Source organism: Chinchilla lanigera, unplaced genomic scaffold (genome assembly GCF_000276665.1).
Source record: "Chinchilla lanigera isolate Chin_1 unplaced genomic scaffold, ChiLan1.0 scaffold00010, whole genome shotgun sequence".
NCBI classification, from domain to species: domain Eukaryota; kingdom Metazoa; phylum Chordata; class Mammalia; order Rodentia; family Chinchillidae; genus Chinchilla; species Chinchilla lanigera.
Genome location: NW_004955411.1, coordinates 12,980,916 through 12,991,494, shown reverse-complemented (window position 1 = coordinate 12,991,494; position 10,579 = coordinate 12,980,916). Strand labels below are relative to the sequence as shown.

The 10,579-nt window shown below is 35.3% G+C and overlaps 1 protein-coding gene across 2 annotated transcripts in view; it reads left to right on the top strand.

The window, feature by feature from the left end:
• Snx14 (sorting nexin 14) overlaps window positions 1–10,579 on the top strand; it is an 80,860-nt gene that overhangs the window by 57,345 nt on the left and 12,936 nt on the right. For both annotated transcript variants that reach the window (XM_005377702.2, XM_005377703.2), the window contains 2 exons: window positions 2,088–2,188; window positions 4,298–4,409. In XM_005377702.2, the coding sequence (XP_005377759.1) occupies window positions 2,088–2,188; window positions 4,298–4,409 (213 nt within the window). The remainder of the gene's footprint in view (window positions 1–2,087; window positions 2,189–4,297; window positions 4,410–10,579) is intronic.

Below are 10,579 nucleotides of genomic sequence, written 5' to 3'. Positions count from 1 at the left end.
TATTCATCTCAGATGTCCATTTTTGGTTTAGATCTTCAAATTTGGGTGGTGTAATATTTTTGAGTTCTTCCTATGTTTTTGATAGTAATCCTTTGAGGAACAGCTGGCAAACATTTTTTCCCCACATTGTGGGTTATCTCTTCCTTCTGTTGGTGGTTTTTCTTGCTGTGCAAAAGCGTTTTAATAAGATGAGGTCCCAATTGTTGATTTTTTTGTGATAATTACTATATGGTTGCGGTTTTATTAAAAAAGTCTTCGCCTACACCTTATTCTGTCTTCCAGGAGATTTAATGTTTCTGTTTCAATATTTAGATCTTTTTTTATGTCTAATGATTTATTGAAAGGAACAGTTAATGCTTAATTTTTTGACCAATTTTGCATGCTTATATCTGGTACTCTGAACAAATATTTATAGATCTTTGATCCATTTCAGATTTACTTTAGTGCATGGTGAAAGATACAGGTCCAATTTTAATCTTTGGCATGTACAGGGGCTATCTGTGTTTTTTAAAAGAGGCTATGTTTTTTCCAGTGAATGTGTTTGGCATCTGTGTCAAAGATAAGGTGGATAAGTATGTCTGGAGTTGTTTCTGCATCTTTTAACCTGTTCCATTGATCTTCGGGTCTGTTTTTTTTTTTTTTTTTTTTGTCAGTACTATGCTGTTTTTATCACAGTAGCTTTATAGTATTATTTCAGGTCAGGAATTCTGATGCTCCCTGCCTTGCCTTTGTTGTCCAGAATTTTCTTTGCTATTCTAGGTCTCTTCTGGTCCAAATGAATTTTATGATTATTTTTTCTGATTCTGTGAGATATGCTATTGGAATTTTGATTGGAATTGCATTAAATCTGTATAACAGTTTTGGAAGTACTGTATGGCCATTTTCACTGTATTTGTTCTTCATACACAAGAGCAAGGGATATGTTTCCATTTTCTGATATCTTCGATCTCCTTTCTCAGAGTTTTGTAGTTTTCAATGTAGATGTCTTTTATATCCTTCCTTAGATTGATTCCTAAGTTTTTCATGTTTTTGGATGCTGTTCTTAAAGATGTTGTTTCCCTAATTTCTGTCTCAGTAAATTTGTTATTTGTGTATGGGAAGGCTGTTGATTTTTGAGTGTTGACTGTGTTTCCAGCTATGAATATTTCTTTTAAAGGTAGATAAATTGAAAAAATATTAGGGATATAATTATGAATATTTTGAGCTATTTTTAACATTGCTTGGTGTTTTATTTGTGTGTTTGAATCTTTTTACTTTGGAGAAGCTCTGGAGAGTATACCCTGGTCTAATTAGTTTGGCTCTAAAGTGAGAAGGCCAGGGGACATTCTTTACTGTAAGAGCAAAGCCAGTGATAAGATGATTATTATGTAGAAAGATGAATAATGCAAAGTCTTGGTGCATAAGTTTTACCTAGACTGAGTTTGTACTTGTTTTCAAATGGGTTTTTCCTTCTTGTTGCTAGTCTGGTATAGCACTGTCTTTGTCTTGTTCTTTCTGTGAGAGCTTTTCTTTTTGTTTAAAGCTAATTTATCTCTGTACTTTAAAGTCTTGGATTAACCTAAGTTGGTTGGAGTCCACCTTTTTTTGTTACTAAAATTTTGCTCTTTTGTTTTCTTTTTATTACTTCCCAATTTCAGTGATATTTAAGAATGTATATTCATAAAAGAATGCTTCTAAATTTTGTTTCTAAGCTTATGTTACATTGAGAAAATACTATCCTTTTTTTCCCCCAGGAGAGACTATTTCTGAGCTATTATCTCAGGAGAGACTATTTCTGAGATACTGTCAGAATCCCATCAATTTAAAAATAATCTCATGATAGTTTGTTGAAGCTGTTTTACTACTGTACAATGCTAAAAATTCTGTGTCAATGAGTGGTTATTGAGCGGGTGTGATATTTTAGGTTTCAGTAGACTAAAAAAATTTTTAATGTGAACTTCTGAGCTGAAGCTGATTTTGTAAAGATTACTTAAAAGATAATTCTGAAAAGCAGTGCTATGAATATGGATTTGCCATAATAAATTTGTAACTATATCTTTAAAATAGTAGCAGAACATAGTATGAACTTTAATATGTACAAATTTTAGGCACATTTCCTGATGCCCAGCTTCCATCCAAGAGGATCATTGGCCCCAAAAATTATGAATTCTTAAAGTCAAAGAGAGAAGAGTTTCAGGAGTATTTACAGGTATGCTACCAACTGTATTACTTAATTTAAAACATTGCTAATGATAGTATTTTCAAGTTTGTCTCTTTGCTTTGATCTCTAAATAACAGTCCATGTGAACTTTTTTAAAAATTTGGTTTTATAGCTAGGCATACTGGTGCATGCCTGTAATCCCAGAACTTGGCAGGCTGAGACAGGAGGATCACCATGAGTTCAAGACCAGCCTTGTGCTACATAGTAAGTTCAAGGCCAGCCTGAACTACATAGTGAGACCCTGTCTCAAAAATAAAAACAAATTTTTTGTTTTTTGGTGTGCATTTTAAAACGAATTTTTGTGTGGATATATGTATGTATTTTTAAATTGATGTCCAAGTAAAGATCAGGTATTTTCTTAGACCGGGGTGTGGGGGGAGGTCTTTAGTTTTAAACTAATGAAAATTTGATGTGGGTTGGGCGTGGTGGTGTATGCCTATAATCCTAGCACTTGGGAGGCTGAGGCAGGGGGATTACTGTGAGTTCGAGGCCAGCCTGGACTATGTGGTGAGTTCAAGGCGAACCTGAACTATATAACAAGATCCTGTCTCAAAAAACCAAAAGAAAAAACAAAACCTTGGTGTGGGAGGTTTAAAAAAAAAAACTTTTAATGTAAAAGAATGTAAGAATCAGTAGCTTTTGTTATTTAGTTTGTTCTGTTTCCTGTTTGATTTTGTGTATAGTATTTTATGAATTTTGGAATCTTCTTTGTTGTATTCTTTAGTCTCTTCCCATTTGTAGTATATACCATAAGTGGCTTTTTCGTTTTCTAGGCTCAATTACTTGAAATTAAATTCCATTTTGTATTTATACCATATTGAGTAAGCAGTGTAGGTAGTGTGTTTTTTCAGTGGGTGGTACAGTTAGTGTAAATGTTGCTTTTTTGAAATATCTGGGTTTCCAAAATGATCATAATGATCATATTTCTTTATCAAATGCCTAAGAACAAAAAAAAATTTTTACTGGATTTAAAAGTCTTTTATTCATGCATGAATTTTATAATTTTAAGTATTAATACAGTTAAATTTATATGCCTCTTAACCAAGACTAAATACCTTTTGAGTTAAAATTTTTCAACAGTATGAAGTCTTTATATTTAATTCCTTCTATCTGAACCCTTGAATGCGTTCAGCTCAGAAGTATTTTCTGTATAACTCTTTGGTGGTGTGAAAATTAACATAACCTGTTTTTATTTATTGATATTATTAGCCATTATTTTAACCAACTAATTCTTCCAAAGAATTAGAGAACTTCATTCTAGAAGTAATATTTTCTTGTAATAAGGGCTTAAATTAGAGGTTGCTCTACTGGTATTTTGTTTATGTAGAATTCTGCTCATAAGGATTCCTGCAAAACTAAGTATTAGTTAAGACTGAGTGAATTTTAGCTTTTAAAAGTCAGTTTATCTTGCTAGAAAATAGTGTTGCAAGAATAGAAAGCAGATTTTCCAAGTGTTTTTTGTCTTCACATTGTACATTTATTTTTCTGTGAAACTATTTATGCCAGCTTCTTTTAGTTTTCAAGGAGGAAGCCAGGAGTGGTGGCACATGCCTGCAATCCCAGTAATCTAGAAGGCGTAGGCAGGAGGATCAAAAGTTCAAACCCATCCAGGCAATTTAGTGGCAGATCTTGTCTCAAAATAAAACATTAAGAAAGGGCCAAGGGGTGTAGCTCAGCGCAGAGGTCCTAGATTCTGTTAGAAAAGGTTTTAAAGAAGTTGTGTCATATTGTGATACTCATTTTACAAATGAAAACTGAGACATAATAATTTCCTTTTGTATCAACAAAGTAGATGGTATTGTCATCCCCATTTCACAGGAGAAAAGTGACTCTTGAGCGTTTATAATTTTTCTAGGCTCATCAAGCGAGCGAATAGAAGGGCCAGAATTCAGGTCCAAATGTGTGCTGGCTGTAGAGGCTGAGGCTTTACCTACTGTTCATTGTGTGCGTGTACTCATTTTGTTACTCAGAATATTAAAACATAGCTTTTGGTGATTTATAGTTGTTTTTGTTTTTTATTTGTTTAAAGTCATTATTATACAGTTTTGAATACCATTCTAGATCTCTAACCTGTTCTTTTATTCTTGTTTATTTAAGAAACTTCTGCAGCATCCAGAACTGAGTAATAGTCAACTTTTGGCAGATTTTCTCTCCCCTAATGGTGGGGAAACACAGTTTCTTGATAAGATACTACCAGATGTAAATCTTGGTAAGTCAGTTGAAAGAAACATATGAGGATAAACTAAAAAGAATCAGTATTTTCAGATTAATTTAGAAAAATAGTTTCTATGATACAGACATGTGGTGAATTGTAGGAGGTTTATTTTTGTAGTTGGAGACAGGTTGTCAGTTGATGGATGACTTTAACCTGTCCATTTTGTGAGTTCTGGTTATTTTAAGCAGTTACTTCTGATGATATATTCTATCACACTATGTTATTATTAGCCAATATATTTTTGTCTTTATTTTTTAAATGTAAATAAAATTATATGCCATGTAATAATGTTCCAGGCAATGACAAAGTATGTATATGTAGGTAGTCATATAAAAATATATTACCTATTGACTTTGTAGCCATCCTAGTTTGAGTAAGTCCACTCTATGATGTTTGCACATTCCTCAGAACATACCCTTGTTGTTAAATTAGTGTATGACTATATGAAAAAGAGGAGAAGGTATTTTTAGCATATGTTATATTAATAGGTATAGTATTTGAAACTTGTCATAAAATCTGAAAAAAGACCAGGTCTTTGACTTAATTTAAGACTCAGGTGCTTTTTCCCATATCTTCGTTAAAACACATCTTTCCTTTTTTGTATTTTAAAAGTTACAAGTATTTCTTAAAGCCTAATTTTTTGGGGGTAGTTAGTAGTAGTAATTCTGGTAAGTAAATGCTGTAATAATTAGTTAAAATTGAATTAATCTTTTGAGCAGAGTTTTCCCATGATACTGCTGTACATGAATTTTATTTAGCGTTTATCAAATTGGCTCTGGCAGTTTTAAATATCTGGCATGGAATGTACACGTGGGATAGAGTGTGTGGAAACATTTCTGCCTTGAATCTCGGTGTATTTAAATGTTTTTCTTTCATAATTTAAAAAATTTAGTTGAATAACATTTTGATAATTAATTTCAGAATAACTTCTTAACTTGTAAAACTACTTTGCAGACTGTAGATTGCCTTATTTCCCCACTAACAGTATTTTAAAGGTAATTGAAGATATATGAAAAGCTTACATTTGATCTGTTTATTTAAAATATTTTTAGTATGGCATAGCTAAAATTCATAGTCCAAGAATAGCCTGCTGAGATACTGAAGAGATTTTATTATGATTATTACTATTAGAGATTGATAATTTTTTGTTCTGTTTTGTGACAAGGTCTAACTCTGTAATTCAGGCTGGCCTTGAACTCTAGCCCAGGCTGACCTTGAATTTGCAGTGATTCTCTTTCCTCAGCCTCCTGAGTGCTGGGATTATAGGTGTGCCCACAAGTCTCAGCTAGAGATTGATAGTGTTTTTTGAAGATAATGTTTCAGAAGATGATTTTTGTGTTGTAATACTCGAGCATCTAATTCTAGTTGTTGTAGTGTTTCTAAATAGCAAAAGATCAACAGAAATCCAGGTAGGTTATATTTTTCTAACCACTGATCCATTCCATACATTATAAATATATACTCTTAAAAAAAGAAAAGAAATAATTAAGACTGTGGATGTAGCCCAGAGGTAGAGCAGTTGTCTGGCATGTGTGGAACATTGCGTTTTAGCCACAGCACTGGGAAAAAAAATTAAGAATTTTTAAAAATTCCAGTAAGTTATGTTACAACTCTTCTTAGAGCATGCATTCTGCTTTGGTTTTAAAAAGTGCTTCTCAATCACCATCCTGTCTGCTGATCATCAGCGAGCTCATTTTTACCAGAGGTGCAGGCATCTTTTCACTTCTCACCCTTCTGGATCCCTTCTGTTACCTTCTTTCCTGGAGAAGTTCTTTTCTGGCATTTATTAGATGGATATCACTGTCTAACTGGCTCATTCCTCTTTTTAATCCTCCCGTATCTCTTTATACCCAAATATAGGTGTTTCCCATGACTCGGTTTTCAATTTTCCTCTTGCCCGGTTTAGTAGAACCTATTATTTTAATTCTTTCCTACATTTGTAATACTTCCAGGGCAAGGGGTATACTGCAGGGGTAGGACACTTGCCCAGCATGTGAGGCTCTGAGATTAATCCTCAGCATTGTAAACCAAAAGCAAAATTCCAAATAGAGTTTGATTTTTAAACTTTTCTCATTAACAGTTGGATGTGACCACCTGATCGCCTAGCCTCTTTTTAGATCCACTATGTAATTCTGTTCACGGCACTGTGGTCATCTTGTCATGCTTTAAACATTAGCATTACCATGGATTTTTCTCCCTCATGCTGCTACTGTACATCTATTTATTTTTCAGTTTCAAACTCTTGTTTTCTCTCTGTACCAATTACTTAATTCTGGCTTCCATTGCCTCGTATTTGGACTGTACTAAGTTTCCTGACTAATCTGTTGTATTCCTGTCCTCTTCTCTGTCCTCAGCCAATTTATCTCATATATCACAGGGATATTACATTTGCTAAAGTATAGCTTTGATCATATCTAAAATCTTTTGGTTGTTCTTTTACCATAGAAAACCGTCATTCCTAAATACCCCTCTGAAAGTCACTGAATAGTTTGATAGCATTATTTCTTAACGAATTTCGTTTCTTGCTAGCTTTTTTTACACTTTACTAAGTTAAACCCCATATATATACATGCATGTATGTATATATATAAAATATATTTTCTTTCACTTCTGTGCCTTTGTTTATACTGTTTTGTTCCATTTTCTATACTCTTCTCACTATATCTGTATGTTTACATATTACCCATCTTTGGTGATCCAGATGAAAGAACGTATTGCTGGCACTATTTAGGGAATTAAAGAAGCCTTTTGTGGGTCATTCCCCTTTGTCTAGATCTTGGAAAATTGGTGGAAATTGTGAGGTTGAGGGATGGCATGTATTGGAGAGATGGAAGGGAATGAATCAAATAGGAAGGCGTGGTAGTTCGGGAAGGTGGGAAACGTGTGAGAGAGGGAGGCTAGAAAGGTAATTAATGGCACATGTGTCATGGTGAGGAATCTGTTTTTTTTTTTTTTTTTTCCAGTACCGGGAACCGAACTCACGACCTTGCGCTTGACAGGCAGGCGCTTTGCCGCTGAGCTAAATCCCCAGCCCCTTGTGGTGAGGAATTTGGACTTGGTCCTCTAAACAGGAAGGAAGAGGCATCAGTAGGTTTTAAAACCAGGTGTGGCAGCATACAATTACAATCCCAGCATTTTGTAGTGTTGAAGTAGAAAGTACTAAATGTAGCCCCAGCTTGGGCAGTATAGTGACTTTGTGAGACCCTGTCTCAAAATAAAAATGGCTGGGGATGCAGTTCAGTGCATTGCTCCTGGCATAAATCCCTAGTACTGCCAGAAAACAAACAAACAAACGAATAAAGTAAATAAATAAATAAATGGTTTTAAATGGCAGAGTTGACTAGTCAGGTTTGGGTTGCAGAAATATAACCCAGGAAATATTTGGAGGAAGATTGTAAAGGCTGTTAGAATCAGTGTCTGGGATTAAACCTGGTAATTATGTATCTGTGAGACTATTAGAAAGAAAATTACTACAAACTTTTATTGAGGGATATTAGAGAAGATCGATGTAAACAGAAAATATATTTATTGTTTAGAAGCTACAATATTGCAAAGATGTAAATTTATCCACAAGCTGATGTCTAGATATAATTCATGCTGTCAAAATCAGACAGGTTGTGTGTGTGTGTACATGTAGTATAACTTCATAAGCAGAAAGTGTAATTTACATGGACATGTAGTAACAGCTAATATAACAATTTAGAAGAACAAAAGGAGAGAACTCTGGTACTATATATATCATGTCTTACAATACTGTGTTAATCTGTAGACCCATGGAACAGAACGGAGAACCCCAGACAGATCTATGTACTGTGGACACTTGATTTATAAGCATGGTTTTTCTACCTTCCTTCCCTCCCTTTCCTCCCTCCCTTTCTCCCTCTGTCTCTCCCTCCCTCCCTTCTTTATTCCTTCCTTTTTTTCCTGTACCAGGGATTGAAGTCAGGGCCTTGCACTGAGCATTTTGAACTTTTAGTTTTGAGACAGCTTCTCATTAAGTTACTAAGTTGCCTAGGCTGGATTAGAACCTGGGTCCTTTTACCTCAGCCTCTCACAGTGCTGGGATTGCAGGCATGTGCCGCTGTGCTCAGCGTAGCGTGGTTGTTTAGAATGGGGAAGGCATTGAAATGTTGCTGCAGCATTGAGTATACATCTGAGGTCTGAAGAAACCCAACAGCAACAGCAGATTTAGTGGAGCAGAGCCCCATATCCCATATCCAGACCTATAACGATCATAGAAGATTTTATAGAGCAAATAGCTTCATGACCTTAGGATCAGGAAAGACTTCTTTTTAACATTTTCTGTTGTTTATCTGTTAAGCAATTGATTTTCTAAAGTATTTTTAATCAATATACTATAAAGAAAGAAGGCCTATATTAATCAGTAGCTATAATCTGAATACCATTTTTGCACTGAGAAGAAAGAACAAACATATAGTTTACAAAAAAGAATGAACAGAAACCAGGATGCAAATTGTTCACATTTATAAAAGAGACAGTTTTCTTCTTCCTCCCATCCCACATTGGGGATCAAATCCATTTGAGCTGTACCACTGAACTACATCCCCAGCCCTTTGTAGTTTTTGTTTCAAGAAGTGATCTCTCTGAATTGCCCACACTCTCCTTGAACTTGTGATCCTCCTGCTTCAGCCTCCCAAGTAGCTGGGATTACATATATGTACCACCATCCCTGGTTTAACAGACAAAATAGGTAGGGAGGTAGGTAGACTTACTCATTTATGTATTGGCGGGGGGGAAGGATTTGTGAGACATGGTCTTGCTAATGTATTTTAGGCTGGTCTTGAACTTACAGCAGTTCTCTTGTCCCAGCCGTCTGAATGCTGGGATTATGGATATGCACCGTTGCTATGCTTTGGTGTGTGTGTGGGTGGTGGGGGTGTGTATATCTGAGACAGGGTTTCAGTATGCAGTTCAGGCTGGCCTTGAACTCACTTTGTAGCCCAGGTTGGCCTTGAACTTGCAGCAACGGTGCTCCTGCCTCAGCCTCCTGAGTGCTGGGATTACAGGCGTGTGCCACCACATCCAACCTACATACTGCTTTTTAACTGGTTTCCTAAAATTTATTTTAAAGTTTCTATTAGTACATGTTTGCAGCTCATATGTTCATCCTGGGGAGTTGGTACATATGTGTAACACATCTTATTCTTTTTACTCCCTCTCCCTTGTCCCTCTGTGCATCTCTTGGTCCTCTTATTTATAAAAAGACCTATCTCCCTGTTTCCTATTGTCTGTCTTTTATTGTACTCTTTAAATGGTTTACTTGGGGTTTCTCATATAAGAGAAACCATGTGCTGTTTGTGCTTGTGTGACTGATTTATTTCACCTAACATGGTCTCAGGGACCATTCCTGCAAAGGGCTAAAATTTTTCCTTCCTTATGGCGGAATAGCACTGCATTGTGTATAAATACCGTATTTTCCTTATCCATTCCTCTGTTGGCCCCGTCCAATATTTATCTTTTATGAGTTATGGTTGCTATAAACACTATCTGAATGGTATCCCAGTAATATGATAGCTTTACCTCTTTCGGCAAGTTATGTAGAAGGGCAACACTGGTCAAATGGAATTTCTATTTTTAGTGTTTTGAGGAATCACTGTACAGAGTTCCATAGTGGTTTTACTAATTTGTATTCCCACCAACAGTATAGAAGGGCTCCTTTTCCCCTACATCTTTGCCAGCATTTGCTGTTGATTTCTTGATGATAGCCTGTCTTTCTGGAGTAAGAAGGAATTTCAGAGTTTTATTTTGCATTTTTTTAATGGTCAGAGATGAACATTTTTTTGATGTATTTATTGGGCATTTGTACTTCTGAGAAGTGCCTTGGCATCTCAGTGGTCCATTTTTTGATTGGTTCTTTTAGTTTTGGGGATCTAATTATTTTGAATTCCTTATAAATTCTAGAGTATAGTCCTCTGTCTGAGCAGTAGCTGTCAAAAATTTTTTTCTATTCTGTAGGCTGTCTTTTTATTTTGTGGGTGGTTTTCTTTGCTGGGCAGACACTTTTAATTTGATGTAATCCCATTTGTTGATTCTTGATATTATTTCTCTTGTGACTGGAATTCTGTTCAGAAAGTCCCTGCCTATACCTATGTCTTTTACCTAGTCTGTCTTCTATCATGTTATATTTGTTTTAGTATTTAGAT